At 34.1% G+C, this 20,903-nt stretch overlaps 1 protein-coding gene across 1 annotated transcript in view; it reads right to left on the bottom strand.

Moving 5' to 3' along the window:
- Positions 1-497: 497 nt before the first annotated feature.
- Positions 498-20,903, bottom strand: part of LOC150098430 (valine--tRNA ligase-like) — a 382,977-nt gene continuing 362,571 nt past the window's right edge. The window contains exons 23-25 of the mRNA XM_090405873.1: positions 10,584-10,783; positions 7,707-7,856; positions 498-1,369 (exon numbers count right to left, since the gene is read on the bottom strand). Of these exons, the coding sequence (XP_090261999.1) occupies positions 1,304-1,369; positions 7,707-7,856; positions 10,584-10,783 (416 nt within the window). The 3' untranslated portion in view covers positions 498-1,303. The remainder of the gene's footprint in view (positions 1,370-7,706; positions 7,857-10,583; positions 10,784-20,903) is intronic.

Genomic DNA, 20,903 nt, shown 5'->3' with positions numbered 1-20,903 from the left:
ATTTGAGAAAACACACTATGCATTGCATACGACCTATGACTGAGCATCTGCAGTGATCGCCAATACATGATATCTGTGATCTTCTCTGGCCCAGCATAGACAAACGAACTAGCGCTCGGTCTGCCCAAGCACTACTTCGTTCACCTTGCGTTCACAGCGGCAGTGATTCCCGAGAGCTATAGGGTAATCCCATCTTATGTGATGCTAATTCATAAGTAGAAATAGAAGACATGACACGACATAACATAAATAAAAATATGAATTTTAGTTAGGAAAAGATTTTAAAAAAATTTCTAGTGTTTTCTTTTGGGGAGGACCAGGACCCCTTGGCCCCTCCCTGGGTGCACCACTGCAATTAACAATCTGCTGTCTGCTAAAAAAGAGTTGAACATATGTTAGTTAAAAATCTGACCAAGAATTTGTGTATTCAACATAATACTGTGCATGATAAGAGGCTATTAGCTATGTAGCATATTGAATATCACAGGTGACACAAATCAAAATTCCAAAGCCACAATTTAATAATGCTAAACAAAAAGTTATGTAGGTGATGAATATAAGAGTGTTAAAACTTATATTCATATATAGAAAACATCTTTCCAATAAAGTTAAAAATTTAAAAGCTTTTCTTTTTTTTTGTTTTAAATTTTTACTCTTTTTTGGTAAGATCTACTTTTCTTTTATTACAAAATTAAAAGGATTAAAATTCTCTGCATAATACACTGTCTTGTACACTTTGTACAAAAGTATTATATTATTGCCTACCATCATCTATTTGGACTGATATTCTATTACCAATTCATCCCTACATAACCTTGGTACACAAAATGAGAAAATGAACACTTTACACATGAATACAGAACATAAATGCACATGACTTTGGTTCATATAAACACTTAATTACAAATAAACAGTATTAATTTACAGAATATAAATACATTCCATTACAATTTTTGTGATGGAATGTAACAAAGAAAGTTATAATAAATTTACAAATGGATCTACATGTTTCTTTATATCTGAAAAACTACATTTCCATTCAGTTTACAAATTCACTGCTTTTCTTTCTTTTTTTCTTTGATGGAATAAAAGCAATACATATGAATGTAGCCTCTTAAGTCTCTTGGATGTTCTTACAATAAAGAACAAGAAGAGCAGATGTATTTCCACAAGTCTGAACATTACAATATAAAAGCATATTTTATGTATGGGTACATTATATGTACACAGAAGGGATTGTGAATTTGTGTTACTGGTAAAATGTCCATCTAACCTAAAAGCCAGTAACAGTAATTTTATCGTTTCAGTTCTTGTTGATCTGTCTTTCTTTCTCAAGTAACCTCTGTAGCTCAGCTTCTAGTGAGGCTTTCTAAAAGAGAGAGAGAGAGAGAGAGAAGGCTCAAAATAGCTTCTAGCTGGGTTAATACATTATAGAAGTGCATAGTAATACAAGTTTCCACAGTTAGTCTGGTAAAAATAAGTTACATAACAAAAAACTAAACAAAAACTAAGCTAGTTTGTTTTTATGCAAGTTTGGTGATTAGAACAGTAGATTTACTTATTTTAATAAAAGAATTAACCTCATTTAAACAGGATTTACTACTTGGCTTTAAACCATCACTAAAATGTTTAATTCCATAGTTATTCTAGGGCAGCTTTAATAAGTTTTTCCACAGGATAACAGCATTCCCTCACATTATTAATCCTGTATATAATATTATAAAATCATCAGTCATGATTAATATGAATGCTGATCACTGCTTAAAGAACACTACTTTGGTGCTCATTTGTTTATTTTATCAGCATAACTCATTAATTATAGTTATAATAGTAATTTATAAACCAGATCAGAAATGTAGATTAATTTTTTTATATACAGCAAATCACAATTTTATGTGATTTGCTATGATGAATGAGGTTAAACTTTGTCAAAAGTTGAAGAAAAATTATGTCAAATGATCTCATCTATGATCTGATCTCACAAAAAGTTTGCCTATAGATATGCCAGCATATGGTAACCAATTCCCCAAACTAACTGTCAGCTGTTAAAATTTAAGAAACATTAATTTTGTCAAAAATAAAATATGGCATGGCTTCATCTTTCAGAAGAATATCATACAAAATGTAGATTTGCATAGAGATCCTTAAGTAAACAATCACTAATATCTTTGCTAAAATATCTGAAATCTATCTTGCATCACAGTATATTATGATTATCTCAAAAAAATCTAAATAAAAAAAGGCAGGCATTATCATAGCCCTAACTTTTGGAAATCAAGAGGCAGCCTCCAACCTGCCATCACTGAAAGCTGAGCCTATGATTTCAGGTACAATATGGTGAGAGTAGGACAGACAATTGTTTTCACCTCATGATCCTCAACCTTAACATTTATTTTATTCATCACCTGTAACAGTGCAAATTCTACAATAGATTTTTTGAGATATGAGGTTAAAATGTCTGTGTAGAATTATCTAATATACTCAGATGCATTTACAAGAATAACTATTTTTATATATTAATACTAAAAATAAAAATAAGAAAAAAACATAAGAAATTTTTAATAAAATATTCTTCAAATATTATGTTTCCAAGAGAAATGTTAAAACAGAAGTATAATTTGCCATGACACATGGCTTAATTTATGTGTATCTAGGAAAATATTCAAATATGAGAATCAGATGACAAAGAAACTACTATGGAAACAAAGGAACTATAAAAAAAAACTATGAAGTTTTTTTAAAGATACTAATTATCAAGTTAATTCATTATTTTCTTTGTTTAGAATTTGTAGAAATGCATTTATTGCATTTTTCTGTGAAGATAATGTATTACATGACACCTGCAGCAGACATTTTGTTTAGAACTTGTTTAAATAACTAGAAAATTTGATTTGTCAAAAGGCATCTTATTAGAGGGGCATGAAGAGAAAATAGAGTTAGAGATGGCAGAAGTTACATGAAAGAACTCATGAAGTGAATTTTCATTAAGGAAAATTACCCTGTGCTGTATTTGCCCAGATTAAGAAGAAAAACTATTACTTTCTGATGTATTCTAATCTGCATACATTCACTTAGGTTGGATGATAAAATTTTTTTGGTATTGTATTCATTAATAATGACATTACAGAAGTTCTTTATTGAGCGCATCTGTAATGGAATGAGTAATTCTAGAGGAAAAAAAAAAAAAAAAATAAATGTACATCTATCAATGATGATATAAGTAATATTGACATATTCTTATTGTAATTGCGCTGTAAGGAAGAAAGAGGCCTTTTTTTTTTTAAATGAGGATGCTATATAGAACATTAAACTGCATTTATAAAGACATCTTCAGAAGCAATTTTGTTAGATAGAAGATTAGATTATTCTGAGAAGATATTTATTTTATCCAACATTATATCTGAGTGAATTTGAATAAACAGTTGAATAGAAAATTAAGGAATTCAAGACCTGAATATTATTTCATGTTAAGTTTAATGTGTGTTGCTTATGCAAGGAAAGGAGTTGTTATGTGATTATAATGTTTCTCTACATGAAAGTATGACAATCTTTCTCTAACAGCGTGCAAGTATTCTGAATTTCTTATTCCTTCTAACATAGGTAATCAGGAATAAAGGTGTTATGTTTACATTATTAAAGAGACTAATTATTGAAGGATGTTTTAGGAGGTTATGACTGCCATACATGTTACTTATTAATTGCTGAGTTGACATTTGAAACCAAATTCTGTTATCTTCAGACCTATAATAATTCATATTTAAAGTAAGAACAAGTGGTGAATGAATTTCACACAAAAAAAAGTTTCATGATTTATATGTATAAAAATCATTTATGTTTCAAAACTGATAAGAATGCAGAGTTTATAAAGTGTTAAATTTTATATAAAATTTTTTTTGTGTAACACAGAGATTCATATCCATTTCATGTTTATATTGATGGTAGAAATGGTGAAGTGGAAGCAGAATGGTTTTTGCAGGATTTTTTCCCTCATTTTATATAAATTTTTGGAGGAAGTTTTTAATATTTTTATTATTATTTTAGACTACAGTGAATAGTTCATTACACAGTGCAAGAACAGATATCATGTGAAGAAACAGATCTTTAAGTATGTGGCCCGTACAGTATCCTTGCCATAATGAAGATTCAGTAGTGCCCCCACCCTGCACGCATAGTCTAGTAGCACAATGTGGCAAGGATTATGTACAACTGATCGGGAGGCTATCAGGTTCCTGATCAGTTGTGAAGTTACAAACTTCAGAGTATGTTAGGCATATCCTTCAATAGCAATCCCAAATACTGGATTAAAATCCTCTTGCATTCAAGTATTTTTATATATAGTTCTCTCCAATCTAATTTCTGGTGGCTGGATTGTGGCCTTTCATATAACAGTGCCCTTTCCACTGAACTTGATCATCTTCACAAAACCTTCTTAGCTAATGGCTACAATTCTTACCATATCCACAAAATATTAAAACTCCAAATCCACACATCCTCTTCCCATATCCAACAGAGACTACACCAAGACTATCACTATTCCATATATCCATAGCAAAAAACTACCAAATATCTTTAAAAAAAAACAACATTTCAACCACTTAAACTATATAAAAAATTAGCATCCCTTATCCATTCCACCAAAGACCAGCAACAGTCTCTAGATCTGCCAGGTGTTTTATCAGGTTCCTTGCAGTTGTAAACTATCCTACTATGGCCAAACAGGCAGGACAGCCAACAATCAAATTGTCGAACATAAGGACTATATCTGTTTCCATCACTGCAATCACTCAGGATTTGCTGACCATGCTTTGGATACTTGCCATAGAATGCACTAGAAGAGAGCCACTCTACTTCATGGCTGCAAATATAAATACAAAAGACTTTTCCTTGAATCTGCTTCTGCGTTAGGATAATTTCTTAAGGCAGAAGAAGATTCAAGGAAAGTACAGCAACAAACTTGGCTCCATGAAACTTTGGTTCCAAGAGGATATTCCATGAAACGGTCCCAAATTTCATGGAATATCCTCTTTACTTCAGCCTAACAGTCAAAGACACCTAATTTAGCCCACTTTTAGTACTTTAGGCCTACTCTCAGGCCTGATGATAGCAATTTGACTTTGCAGAAATATTGAAAGAATAAATTAAATTAATTTTAGTTATTATATTAGACTATGCTGTAATTTCCTTAAAAAATATCGTTATGAGTAGCAAATGTATAAGCCATAGCAGCAGACATATTCTCCTACCTCTTCTTCATGGAGTGTGAAAAAGTTACAAACTTCACAGCAAGTTAGGCATATCCTTCAATGGCAACCCCAAATACTGGATTAAAATCCTCTTGCATTCAAGTATTTATATATTTATATATATATATATATATATATATATTCTATTTTTAATTCTTCTGTTTACATAGTCCAGAAATCCTGCACTAGAGACCAAACGTGGAACTTTCTGGCCTTCAGTACAGTAACAAAGTAAGACTAGTGGCAATTCTTTAAGTAGGAAGGTATCCCTTCACAGCAAGATTATTTGCTGAGTTTGCCAGAATTTGTTTTGTGGTTCAAAATAAGTGCTCACCTACAAAATGTTGGTAAAGAAAGCAGCAACAATATTGTGAACTCTAATAAATTACAAGTATCTAGTATTAGGTAATCAATGATTTTTAAATTTGGCTTGGTATTTATCTTTGAAAATACAGCTTAGAAAAAAAATATATATATATATATCATCATCATCAAAATTCCTGCCATGCATCCTCAAGGGGTGTACAGGATATGATACTACATGAAAAATTTACATCATTACTAACTTCCTACCTACAATTTTCCTCCAAATCAGTCTGTTACTTGCCAAGACTCCAACATTATCAGATCTTATGTTTCTATCATCTAAGGCACTTTGTACTATATCAATCCACCTATATCTTGGTCTTCCTCTGGGTCGTTTTGCTGCAACCTGGCAGAGAACACTTGTTTTGCTAATCTTTCCTTGCCCATTCTGTTTCAGTGACCATACCACCTAAGATTAGCTCTGTTAATGCATTCCTGGATGCTGACAATATTAAGTTCTTTCCTAATATCCTCGTTTTTAATATGATATTGCCATTGATGCCATCTGTTCATGCCCCTAATCTTCCTGAGGACTCTCATGTCTGCAGTCTCTACTCTTTGGTCAAGTGTTTTACTTCTGACTCAGCTCTCAGATCCATAAGCTAAAACTGGTTTGAACACTGTTTTGTATACAGCTAATTTAGTGTTCCGACTAATTTCTCTTTTATTCCATATGAATTTATTCAATCGACTTCCTACCATACCACTTTTGTTGATTCTGTTGTCTATTTCCATATTTAATTTACCATCTTCACTAAAAATCGTGCCTAAGTAGCTGAAATGTTTTACTTGTTCCACAGGTTCTCCATTCAAAACGCAGTTGACATTTTCAATGCTTCTGCCTATTTTCATTATCTTTGTCTTGTTATTGCTGGCCTTCATACCATATCTATTACAACAGTTATTCAATTTAGTCAGAGAGTCTTGCAGACTTGTAGCGGATTTATTTAGAAGTATAACATCATCCGCATAAAGCAAAGAGCTGACATTAACATCTCCAATTTTGATATCAGGTTTAATACTACATTCCTTCATAATGTGATCCATATAGATAATGAATAACAGAGGGGATAATGTACATCCTTGTCTCACACCAGATTTAACATTAAACCATCTTCCTGTACTTCCTTCAATTCTAACTGTGATACAACTCAAATAAATAATAAGTATTGCTTGATATAATGTCCGATTGACACCATATAACTGTAGCTTTTGGAATAGATTCTCTCTTGGCACCTTGTCATATGCCTTTTCCAGATCTACAAAACTTAAATACAGATCTTTGGTATATTCCCATGCTTTCTCGACTATTTGTCGTAAAGTGAAGTTCTGACCCTGACAGCTTCTAATTGGCTTGAATCCAGCTTGTTCTTCACCAAGCTTTTCTTTCACAATCCTTCTCAACCGTTTCTCAAGTATACTTGCATAAATCTTACCAGGAACACTCAGTAAAGAAATAACTCTGTAAATCTCACATTCAGTTTTATTTCCCTTTTTATATATGGGTACTATGAGAGCTCTACTCTAATCATCAGGAATTCATCCCTCTGTCCAGGCTTTCTGAACTACGCAGTGCAGCCACTGTAAGATTTTTATACCCCCATACTTCAACATTTCTGGTCGAATATTATCTATTTCTGCTGCCATTCCATATTTCAAGCCTTTGATGGCTTTTTTCTACTTTTCTACTTCAAGTATGGATATCTATTCCTGAATGTATGCCTGTTGAGTGTTTTTTACCACTTTGCTTTCACTGCTTGTTTCATTTAGCAATTTTTCAAAGTAATTACTCCATGCTTCAAGGATATCTTTTTCTCCAGTTTTCATATCACCTTTATCACCTGTAATTCTTTTTACAACACTCTTTCCTCCATTTCTGAGCTTCCTCAACAACCTCCAGAATATTTTGCCACCCTCTTGATATTTATTTTCTATGTTCTTACGAAGGTCTTCCCATGACTTTTGTTTAGCTAGTTTTGCAGTGTTTAAAAAAAAAAAAAAAATAAAAAAATAAATATATATATATATATATATATATCCCATATAATGGTTTTAAGAAGAAGAGAAAGTTGTAGATATCTTAAGTTTAATGTTTACCTTAGCTGTATGAGACTCCTTAACTCTCTGAGGAGCCTTCTTTCTATATCCCCCATCAGACATAATTTGACACAACTTGTTTAGTTCTACCTGAATTTTTTCCAGTCTACCTTTTAAATGAACAGGATTGAATTCCACATCCAAATGCTCCTATAGATAAGAATAATTATACGTTTCAAACTCAAAATCTAAGAAAACATCAAAATCTGCTAATTTTTATAGAATTATATTTATGATTTTTTCAAACATAATACATGCACAGATCTTTATCTTCACTGATGGCAAGATTGTTTATTAGTTGGCCTTAACTTTTATGTGATACATAAATTTGGGTTCAACAAAAAAGAGGAGGGAATAAACGTTCTAACTGTAGCAGAAGTATTATCTTTTCCTTCTTCTAAGTATTGATTAGTATATATGTTGACATATAAAACAATATTTAAAATTTAATTTAATGAAATTAAATCTGCCAATTTTTATAGAATTATATTTATTATTTTTTCAAACATAATACATGCTCAGATATTACTTAATCTTTACTGATGCCAAAATTGTTTATCGGTTTGCCTTAACGTTTATGTAATACATAAATTTGGGTTCCACAAAAAAGAGGAGGGAATAAATGAGAATGTTCTAACTGTAGCAGAAGTATTATCTTTTCCTTCTTCTAAGTATTTATTAGCATATATGTTGACATATAAAACAATATTTGAAATTTAATTTAAAAAAAACAAAAAAAGATGAAACATGGGGTAATCTTATACTTCAGGCATAAAATCTGAATATCTGAATTTGGCAATGGAAAGCATCACTCAAGCGATTGACTAGCTTGACAGTAATGTATACTGTTCTGACAAGCTTTTGGTTTTATGTTATGTAATTAGCATATTCATATACATGTATTTTGTATATAAATATTTGTATTTAATAAATGTATTCATTAGGGTAAGCATGTAATTTTTTTCATTTAAATCTTAATGAAATCTTACAGGTGTGATGATCACATGAATTACAATGTATGAAACCAAAGATTTGATATTATTATTATTACATAGCACCTCCAGGGAGTCCAAGGACTCATCGAGGGAGGGCACCTACTCCACAACTGTCTGTCTCCACCACTCAACTACGTTCATCATCTACACCAATGCCATCTACTGCTGACCACCACTAGTATTTTTCACAGACAATCACAAACATCCATGCCCACAGCAGGATTCGAATCCACAGCCTTTTGGCTGGAGAACAGATATGCTAACCACTCGGCCAACCAGGTCATGGGAAGACTGATGAATGCAGATAGCACAATTTTTGTAATTCCTGGTGAACTACTCTTGTGATACCAGGTCCGGTGGCCTCAAAAGGAACTCAAAGAGATATGCCTGGCTTCGTTGCAAAATCCAAGAAGGATTGGGACTTGTTAAAAATATGACAAACAATTTTACTTATCGTCTTATATTGGAAGACAACTTTCATAAATTACAGTAGAGAAAATATCTGTGTGTATTTTCTTTAATATCCTTTTCTTTCAGAGGATGAGTCTCAATAGATCGCAGTAGGGTGACTGCTCTTCTAAACACGGCATCCAGACCAGTACCCAGGTCGTCTGTGGACAACCTAGGTACTGCTCTGGCATAGGAAGCAGCTGATGCAAAATCTTAACAGCTGCTTTGATGCTTCCGTTCTAGTGGCCTCATTACCACTTGAATTTGCACCTTTAACTTGCTTTTAAATATTTGACCAAGTCCATGATTTCTCGTTTCCATCTTAACCTAACTTAAGTACTTACTACCTTACACACTAACTTAAACTAGCTTACATCTAGGAGCTACATTCTCAACTACCACTATCTGGGAACTTCAAAAAATTCTTTTCTCAGAGTAACTCATTATGTCTCTTTTCATTGGCAACTTCACTAACTTTCACCCAATGAGACATCTCACTTGACTCCACTGAAAGGTTCCCAACAAGTACTGTACTGTGGCAGGGTGTAGGATTAGGATTAAGGAGCACACCTCTCTTGGAATCAAGATAGCCAATGTTTTACGATAAGCTCATGTGCACGGGTGGAATGGCAATTCCCCACGTTAAAGACAGCATGAAGGCCCAATCCTTCTCGGATTTTGCAATGGAGCCAGGCATATCTCTTCGAGTTCCTCTTGAGGCCACCTGGACCTGGTATCACGAGAGTGGTTCACCAGGAATTACAAAAATTATGCTACTGCACTCATCAGTCTTCCCCTGATGATTTAAAGACAGAACTCGTAGGTTATCTCACCAGCTGGACACCAGAGCTCCATCCAACATGTCTACCTCAAGGAGATTCATGTTCACTCCCGCCAATTACCCATGATCTTGATTAATATTCTTTCACTTAAACATTCACAGCGCTGGGTAGAAACCTCATTCCATCAACACATCTCAACAACCATAGCAAAGCGCTTTATTAAAGAAAATATATGAGTACAAAAAATGGAAAATGTGAAAAAAAAACATTCCCTTGAAAAAGTGATTTTTTTTATTCTTATTTCTCATGACTTAATTTAATTTCTAATAATAAGTAATCTTAGCTGTTTAATAATCTTAATTGCATTTAGAGTTCTTAGTCATATTTAGAGTTAAATAAGTTTATGCATGGTATTTTTTCTTTTTTTTTGTTGTTGATCTTTGACTGCAACAATGTGTTTCTATGTTTTGATATTTCATTAACAAAAATGATAGAATCACAACCTCCTTCCATTGTCAGTGGTATTAAGCACTAATTAATGATGATGCAAGAAGCATGCCAATCTTTAATGAGAAAATGTATCATATATTGTCACATTAATTTTTAATATATAATATTTTCTTTTGATATATAAGGGAAGACATACATACCTCCAGTTTCATCCATACAGTCATACCATGATCATGTGTTTTTGATACCCAGTTGTCAGTAGTGGTATGATGTTCATTTGGATACTCCTGAATTTTATTAAGTTGAAAAGTCACTGACTGTAGCCGAGCTAAAGTTGCTATAACTTGTCCAAATTTTTTAAGGACATCTAAAGTATTTTGTTCCTCCACAGCAACAACAACTATTTAAAAATAATTTGATATGAGACAGCTGTAATAATATTAACATAATACCAATAATTACTTAGCCATTCAGGATATAGACATTTTAAACAATTATTAAATGTTTTAATCAGTCAAATTCATTGAAATAAATTCTGTTCAATTCTACAGAGGTGAAAAATGTAAATGGTTTCCTGCACATTCCTTGACTCTACAATGATACAGAAATACGATTAAGGTTATATGTAAAGTTTATTTCTAATTATCTAATCTTCTTCGGTAAAATAATATATTTTTTAAGTTTTTCCAGTTTGTCATAATATGTCTAAGAATAAAAAAGCTGTTTTATGATTTTATAAAATGCATTTCTTTCCCAAATATTTAAAAATACTTAATAATGGAATACCATGAGCAGACATATAAATACAAAATTAATTGCATAAAAAGATTATTTAATAGTATAATTTTCTTCTGTGTGTCACAGGCATCTTCATTACATTTTAAGCTCAAATTAAACAATAACTGACAATTCCAAACAAAAGCGCCACCTAAGTAGCTAGTGTAAGATAACTAAAAAGGTGAATAAATTTCCTAACAAAAAAAAAAAAAAATTATATATATAATAAAAAGTTAGAAAAGATTAGCTGATTTATAAAGTACTATCTCCCATAAAGTGGATAGACGTAAACCATCGGATCTGTTTAAGTTAGGAGAGTGAAGTAAAATTTCACATTTCTTTATAAAGACGTTCCATGAGGAACCGACTTTTGTGAAGGGCTCTTTTCTTTTTCCAGTGAAGTCTATGTCTAGTGATGATGGCATGCTCTGCAAGTCCAGACTGTTCAGGTTCAAGATATTGAATATAAGACTAGTGTTCTTCTAGCTGAATAGAGGCAGATCTTCCTGTTTTTCCGAAATTAGATAATCCACAAGAGCAAGGAATCTGATAGGTACCTGGATAATTAAGATGTGGAAGTTTGTCCTTAGGAGAAGTGAGAAAGGTGAAGATTTTTCTGAACAGTCGAAAGGCAACAAAAATATTCAGTGGTTTTAAAACTTTTGCTATACGTTCACTAATGCCTTGTACATAAGGGATAGGAATGCGCATTATTTCTTCTGTATTTGAAGAGGAAGACATATTAAAACTGCTCAAAGCTCTTTTGATGAAGGAATTCTTATATCCATTAGATAGGAATAAGTAATATATTGCAGTTCTTTCTGTAATAGATCATCTAAAGAACAAAAGGAGTGGGCCCGATGAAGCAGTGTTTTAATAGTTCCTGCCTTTTGACTGGGATGGTGATGAGATTCAGCATGGATATAATGGCCTGTATGAGTCTTCTTTCTATAAACTGAGAAATGTAGGTTACCATCTGGTTGGCAAAGAATTAAAAGATCTAAAAAGGCTACCTGCTTATTTGATTCTACTTCTAGGGTAAACTGGATCCTTGGATGAAGTGCATTTAACTTAGTGAGAAACTGTTGAAGTTCATTAGAAGAGTCATTTCGTATAGCAAAAATGTCATCGCCATATCTGAACCAATGAGTAGGTCTTGGAGAAATGTTGTCAAAGATACGTTGTTGAAAATGTTCCATAAAGAAGTAGGAGAAAGAAGATTGCCCGTTGCTGTTGCTTCAATTTGTTGATACGACTTATTTTTAAAGGAAAAATAACCAGAATGTATTACAAAATCAAATAATTTTACAATGTCTGAAGGAAATTCCTGTTGCAGTAATTCAATGCTTTCAGATAAAGGAACATTTGTAAATAAAGAAACAACATCTAAACTGATCATGATATCCGAGACATCCAAATGAAATTCTGAAATTTTATTTTTGAAATCCAAAGTATTCCAGGACGAAGGGGCCTGAAATGGGGTATTAAAAAAAAAAAAAAAAAAAAAACCTAATCAGTATTATATTTTCATTTTCAAATTTTGCTGCCATGGGGGCCGATTCTGTAACGGTTTTGCTTAAAGTTAAAAATTAACTGATTTCTATCGTATTTGTTTATTTTTTTATTTTTTCAAAAAAAAAGGGGGGGGGAGGGTCAAAAATAAAATCTTACACATGGTCCATGAAAAGCTAGTTATGGCACTGGTTTTCACTAATTGCTTTCTTATTCTAGCTGTTTAATAGAGACATGCATGTTAGACATATATTTTTTGAATAACAGCTTCACACATGAGAGAAAATTAAATATGATTTATTAGTTCTATATATGTCACTCAATATATCATGTACTTCTTTCAGAGAGAGGACAGAAAAACTGGTAACAACATTCAAATTCCAATTAAAAGAATGAGTCATACAGCATGCAAATAATATCATGGTTCAGTCACAGCTGCCCATTAATAGAAAACACTATTAGAGTTCAGAGATGTAGGAACAGATGTATAATTAATTTAAAATAATAAATAAATAAAAACAAAAATTATAATCAATTAACAGTAATCATTTTCCAAAACTTGGAAATAGGCATACAGTCTGTCTGATTAAGATTAGAATAGTGGCATAGCGTTTCACCAGTTCAAAAACTAGATGATCATATTTGAACCTACTGTAGTGTAGCATCTTGGTATGGTTCCAGTGAACTCTGTCTAGTGTCGATGACACAAAAAGCAAGACCCGAACCTTCAGAAATCAAAAATATTATATAATCTTGATGTTCTTCAGTTCTAATAGTAGCAGAACAGTCAGTCTGCTCAAAGTAGCAAAGATGATAAGAACAGGTTATTTGATAAATACCAGGTAAGGATAAAGGTGATAATGTATCTTTGCTGGCAGTAAAAAAGATGAGAACTTCCAGGCTAATTTGAAGGTGCTGTGCAAGTTATATCTGCAAAGGGTCTGATATTTGTTTAGATGTTCCTTTAAGATAGGGTAAGCTGATCCTTTTAACATCAGATTGCAATCTTGAAGAGTTATGATAATTATCAAATATTTTCTGCATCAAGGTCTCGCCTTGATGGGAATATCCTTGCAGGGATATATCTACATGTAAAAGATGCCTTCCTGCAAACAGAAAATTCAATATTACCAGCAGAGTTATGATGTACTAAAGCAGCTTTTCCCAAACTGTGTTCCACAGAAAGTGAATAAGCGTTCCGTGAAAAATAATCAAGATTAATATGAGCCTGGAATGGTTTTAAATGCTGTGACAAATTTGAAAATCAGGTGCTCCTTACTTTGCGCCTGGATTGTGCTATTAAGGCCAGCACGTGTTGGCTTTGACTCAGTCGCCTGCGGTTGTCGACACCTCCAAGTGCGAGTGAAGTACGGAGGTATCTATACTAGGAAATGTGTGGTCACAAGCAAGCTCAATGTGATGTGATGCGATACAGCCTGCTCCGGCAACAGTGTGCGCTTAGCTTTACACTGAATATGAGACCGATAATACTCGACTCTAACCAAGGTGTTCTGTTAAAATTTCAAGATTTGTGAAGTGTTCCGTCGTACGAAAAGTTTGAGAAACCCTGTATCAAAGTATCCAAAAAAAAAAGGGAATATCATCATCATCATCAAATTCCTGCCATGTACCCTCAAGGGGTGTACAGGATATGACAGTACTACATGAAAAATTTACATCATTACTAACTTCCTATCTACAATTTTCCTCCAAATCAGTCTGTTACTTGTCAAGACTCCAACATTATCAGATCTTATATTTCTATCATCTAAGGCACTTTGTACCGTATCAATCCACCTATATCTTGGTCTTCCTCTGGGTTGTTTTCCTGCCAACATGGCAGAGAACACTTGTTTTGCTAATCTTTCCTCTCCCATTCTATTTAAGTGACCATACCACCTGAGATTAGCTCTGCTAATGCATTCCTGGATGCTGACAATGTCAAGTTCTTTCCTAATATCCTCATTTTTAATATGATATTGCCATTGATGCCATCTGTTCACGCCTCTAATCTTTCTCAGGACTCTCATATCTGCAGTATCTAGTCTTCGGTCAAGTGTTTTACTTCTGACCCAGCTCTCAGATCCATAAGTTAAAACTGGTTTGAACACTGTCTTGTATATAGCTAATTTACTGTTCCGACTAATTTCTCTCTTATTCAATATGAAATTATTCAATTGACTTCCCACCATACCAGCTTTGCTGATTCTGTGGTCTATTTCTATATTTAATTTACCATCTTCAGTAAAAATCGTGCCTAAGTAGCTGAAATGTTTCACTTGTTCCACAGGTTCTCCATTCACAACACAGTTGACATTTTCAATGATTCTACCTATTTTCATTGTCTTTGTCATTTTATTGCTGACCTTCATACCATGTCTATTACAACAGCTATTCAATTTAGTCAGAGAATCTTGCAGACTTGTAGCGGATTTATTTAGAAGTATAACATCATCTGCATAAAGCAAAAAGCTGACATTAACATCTCCAATTTTGATATCAGGTTTAATACCACTTTCCTTCATAATGTGATCCATATAGATAATGAATAACAGAGGGGATAAGGTACATCCTTGTCTCACACCAGATTTAACATTAAACCATCTTCCTGTACTTCCTTCAATTCTGACTGCTGACTTACAACTCAAATAAAGACTAAGTATTGCTTGATATAATGCCCCATTGACACCATATAACTGCAGCGTATTGAATAGCTTCTCTCTTGGCACTTTGTCATATGCCTTTTCCAAATTGACAAAACTTAAATACAGATCTTTGGTATATTCCCATGCTTTCTCGACTATTTGTCGTAAAGTGAAGTTCTGATCCTGACAGCCTCTATTTGGCCTGAATCCAGCTTGTTCTTCACCAAGCTTTTCTTCCACAATTCTTCTCAACCGTTTCTCAAGTATACTTGCATAGATCTTGCCAGGAACACTCATTAGGGAAATACCTCTGTAATTCTCACATTCAGTTTTATTTCCCTTTTTATATATGGGTACTATGAGAGCTCTACTCCAATCATCGGGAATTCGTCCCTCTGTCCAGGCTTTCTGAACTATGCAGTGCAGCCACTGTAAGACTTTTATACCACCATACTTCAGCATTTCTGGTCGAATATCATCTACTCCTGCTGCCTTTCCACATTTCAAGCCTTTATTGGCTTTTTCTACTTCAAGTATGGATATGTATTCCTGACTGCATGCCTGGTCAGTGTTTTTTACCACTGCGCTGTCATCGCTGCTTGTTTCATTTAGCAGTTTTTCAAAGTAATTACTCCATACTTCAAGGATATCTTTTTCTCCTGTTTTCATGTCACCTTTATCATCTCTAACTCCTTTTACAGCACTCTTTCCTCCATTCCTAAGCTTCTTCAACAACCTCCAGAATATTTTGCCACCTTCTTGATATTTATTTTCTATATTCTTGCCAAAGTCCTCCCATGACTTTTGTTTAGATAGTTTTACACACTGTTTAGCTTTCTTACATTTGTCTCTGTATTCTGTAAGAGTAAAAACTGACTTATTTGCCAGGAACTTTTGGTATGCTTTCTTCTTGTCCTTCACTGCCTCTTTAATTTCCTGTGTCCACCAGGGAGTTCTGATTTTTTTATCCTTGCACACAACCTCACCACATGCGTCTCTGGCAGAATCAATCAATGTTTTCTTCAGTCAATGTTTGCCACTGAATCTCCAAGGTTTGATTATTGTTCTCAAACTCTTTCATTTTCTTTTCAATAATCTTTCTGTATTTTAGTCTACAGTTCACATCTGAGAGCTGCTCAACTTTTATTCGCTTTAAAACTTTCTTGCATGTTATTCTTTTCAATATGAAATTCAATTTTATTCTGCTCAAGACTAAATAGTGATCACTTCCAATTTCAAATCCTCTGTACACTCTGGTGTCCTGCACCAGGGAGAAAACATCACTATCAACAATAACATAGTCAATGAGACTTTTCTTATTCCTAGCCTCTTCTCTCCATGTGAATTTGTGCACATTTTTATGTTGGAAAATGGTGTTAGTAATAACCAGTCCATGTCCTGAGCAGAAATCCAACAGATATTTGCCATTATTATTAGCTTTGCTGTTTTCTCCAAATTTTCCCAAAATATTTTTGTATGTCTCACAATCATTTCCTACTCTGCTATTTAGATCCCCAACAAGGACCAACTTTTCCTTTTTCATTGTGTCAGTTGCTTTTTGTAAAGTGTCAAAAAATTCCTCCACTTCTACCTTAGTAGAACCTTCTGTGGGACTATAGGCACAAATAAGTCTCATTGTCCAGTTCCCCATTCTCATATTTGCCCACATTACTCTACTTGAGACTGACTGCCATTCAAGAAGATTAGCCTCGTATTTTGTGTTGAATACTATGGCTACTCCTTCTTTTCCTTGATTGTCATTGCCTGAATATAACATTTTGTATTTATTGCTCAGAAAGATCTCACCAGTTTTTGCTTTTTTTGTTTCAGTCACCCCTATTATGTCGATCTGGTACTTATCTAATTCCTCAGCTAGCTCCATTTCTTTGCCATTCAGGCTTCTTATGTTGACAGTACCGATCTTTAACTCTGGTGATGTTGAGTTGGGGTTTGTTTTCAGATTTGTTCCAGTAGCTGACTTTTCGCTGTTCACCCTGGTTCCCTGGCGAAAACAACGGGGGCCTTGTTTAACCGGGCGACGCCTCAGCCGGCATGAAATTTTGTCATGTTGTACCATCATTCTTTATTTTAACCAATAAGAATACAATTTGGTCAGCTAAATCCCAAATTGCCAGCCCATCCTCGTTCGTTCAGTATCAAAGTAGATACCCAACAGGGTGCACCACGAGAAGGTGAGGATTGGACATTAGGTCAGAAGCCCTGGTCGGTTCTCCACATTCCTTTAAAGGCTATGTGGAGGTCTCCTCTCAGTTATACAGCTTTGACCCTTGTTAAATTCTCATGTTTTCAATGTTTCTGCCTATTTTCATTGTCTTTGTTTTTTTATTGCTGATTATTATATCAAATTTATTACAACAGTTATTCAATTTACTTCACTATCTTGCAGACTTGTACTAGATTGATTTAGAAGTATAACACCATCTGCATAAAATAAAGAACCAAGGTTAACATTGCCAATTTTGATATCAGATTTAATACCACTTTCTTTCATAATGTGCACCTTCGTCTCATATCTGATTTGAATCAAACTGTCCTTCTGTACCTCCTCCAGTTCTAACTGATGACTTACAGTTTAAATAGAGACTATGTACTGCTCGATATATAATGTCCCATTTCCAATACATAACTGTAGAAGTTTGAAAAGCTTTCCTCGTGGCACCTTGTCATATGCCTTTTCCAGAACAACAAAACTTAAATACAAATCCTTATATTCCCAAGATTTCTCAACAATTTATCTAAAAGTGAAAATCTGATACTTACAACCTATGTTTGGTCTGAATCCAGCTTGTTCTTCACCAAGCTTCCCTTCCACAAATCGTACAAGGAAACACTCAGTAGGGAAATACCTTTGAAATTCTCATATTTAGTTTTATTTTCTAATTTATAGATAGGTATTATGAGAGCTATACTCCAATCATTTGGAATTCGACCTTCTGTAATTATGCAATGCAGCCACTGTAAAACGTTTATATTTCCATATTTGAGCATTTTTGGTCAAATTTCATCTACTCCAGCTGCCTTTCTACATTTCAGATTTTTGATGACTTTTTCTACTTCAAGTATGGATATATATATATATATATATATATACATATGACAGAATGATCATTGACTCGGTTAACATACATAGTTTTATGAAAAAATTGAATGACTAGAACTGAGATTTAAGTAAAAAGGTTTTAATATAAACACACTACTAGTTTCGGCCTGAAACAGCCTTCTTCAGGTGACATTATAAAAGAAAAAACACTAAACATTGAGGGTTAAAAGACTATGAACAACATAGACAGTCTTTATACATAATTAGCATGAAAATGTTGTAGTTGTATTTGAAGCTGTTGAAAAGTATATTATAACCAAGGTAAAAAACTTTCTATATATATATATATAATATATATATATATATATTCCTCATTGCATTCCTGTCAACCGCTTCCTACCACACTGCTGACACTGTTCATTTCATTAACAGTCTTTCAAAGTAATTATTCCAAAATTAAGTCAAAACAACTAAAGTTATTAAGCCACTGTATTATTTATGTTAATTGTGTGTTCTTCTGGCCAGTATGCCCATTCTGTGGAGGAAAAAACACCAAAGTTGCTGAAAAGGAAAATTAACATACTAGATACGAATACTGGTCTGAACACAGTTGTTTCCACTTAAAAGGCATCACCATTACCAAATGAGCTATGAAGGCTCAATAGTGGATAGATTTTTATCTTCAAGCTCTGCAACTAATGCTGAGACTCTGTACATATGCTTTTCCTTCTATATATCAATACCGTTCTCTGTAAATTGTTGACTGCAAATTCAACCTATAATTTTGGTGAGTGATGATAGTACATTCAAAAATTAATAAAAGTTTCAGCATATCAACTTCTCTAAATCCTGATCTGCAAACAATTTTGCAATGAGACTGAGACTCTTATCTTGTTAATTTTACCACGTGAATGTCAATCTATCTTATTTCTTAAAAAACAAACCCTTTTCTTCTTTAGACAAAGTCCAAACCTCTAGAGAAGGTAAAAATTCTCTTTGCAGAATAACTCTAACTTTACATCTTTTTTGACATCATATTACATATGTTGCCTGCTCAGCATTCCAGAAATTAGTTCTCTCTTTGATCAAGATGTTAGTTTACCTCTATAGAAATCTATCCAGCTATGTAATGCACTATTCTAAATTCAATTCATTCATTCATTTTTTTCTGTCAAAAGCAACAAATACTCATGCACAACCTCTTTTGTCAACTACTGGCCTGACAGTTTTTGATATAACAAGGCAACAGCACAGACATATCCAAACATATACAGTCACATGGTTTTCTGCCTAATTCTCTACATATTACTATTACTATTATTACGGGCAACTCCAGGGAGTCATTAGACTCATCGAGGGAGGCCCCAAATCATATTCATCACAACTATTTGACATTCATACAGTATCTATCATACCTCGCCTTAAACTCATTCACTGTCACAGCATCCACCACAGACTCAGGGAGCGCATTCCACTCATTCACTACTCTAAAAGTAAAGAACCCAGCTCTAACACCTTTACTAACCACACTTTTGCCCAGTTTCCATGGATGTCCCCTAGTCCTCCCACAACCAGCCCTGTTCTCAAAAATATCTTCTGAATTAATTTTATAGAAACCCTTCAGTAATTTGAATGTCTCAATCATATCTCCCCTCCTCCGCCTATCAACCAATTTTTGCAACCCACAAATCCTCAGCCTGTTCTCATACGGTTCATTCCACAGACCTGCTATCATCTTGGTCACTCGCCTCTGGATCCTCTCCACCTCCTCCCCATCAAGAAGAAACCTAGGTGACCAAATCTGAGCACAGTAGTCTAGATGGGGTCTTATCAAGGCTCGATAGAGAGGAACAATAACCTGCTTGTCAACGTATACTTCAGCAACCAAGTGATTTGATGAGCTGTTTTGGTCACTTTTGCAATGTGTCCCCTAAATTTCAATTCCTTATCTACCAACACTCCTAAATCTCGTGCCTCATCAATTTCCTGGAGCAGGGTTCCACCAATGCAGTAAACTGCCGCCAATCTTTTCACCCCAAAATGCATAACCTTACATTTTGCCACATTAAACTGACATCCATTCTCCTTAGCCCAGACCTCCAATCTATCCAAATCATCCTGCAAAATTTTGACGTCATCTGCATTCACTATTGCCCTACCCAACTTCGCATCATCCGCAAACAAATGAACTGTTCCTCTCAGATCATTTCCTATATCATTTATGAACAAATTAAACAGCAGTGGTCCAAGAACAGATCCTTGTGGCACACCACTAGTCATAGGCCGTCTTGTGGACTCTACTCCCGAGTAAACCACTCTCTGATATCTCTCCGTCAACCACCCTCCTATCCATCTCACCAACCCTATGTCCATTCCCATATGCTGCAATTTACTGATTAGAATTCCATGTGGAATCCTGTCAAAGGCCTTGGCAAGGTCCAGTAGAATCACCGTAAACCCATTACCCTTATCCAGTTCAGCCGTCACTGTGTTATAATACGTGAGCAAGTTACTGAGGCATGACC

This window comes from Typopeltis vanoorti, chromosome 15 (assembly GCF_054136105.1).
Source record: "Typopeltis vanoorti isolate ZY-2024b chromosome 15, IOZ_Tvanoo_1.0, whole genome shotgun sequence".
Lineage (NCBI taxonomy): Eukaryota > Metazoa > Arthropoda > Arachnida > Uropygi > Thelyphonidae > Typopeltis > Typopeltis vanoorti.
The sequence above is the reverse complement of the archived record's forward strand: the minus strand, read 5'-3'. Positions and strand labels throughout refer to the sequence as shown.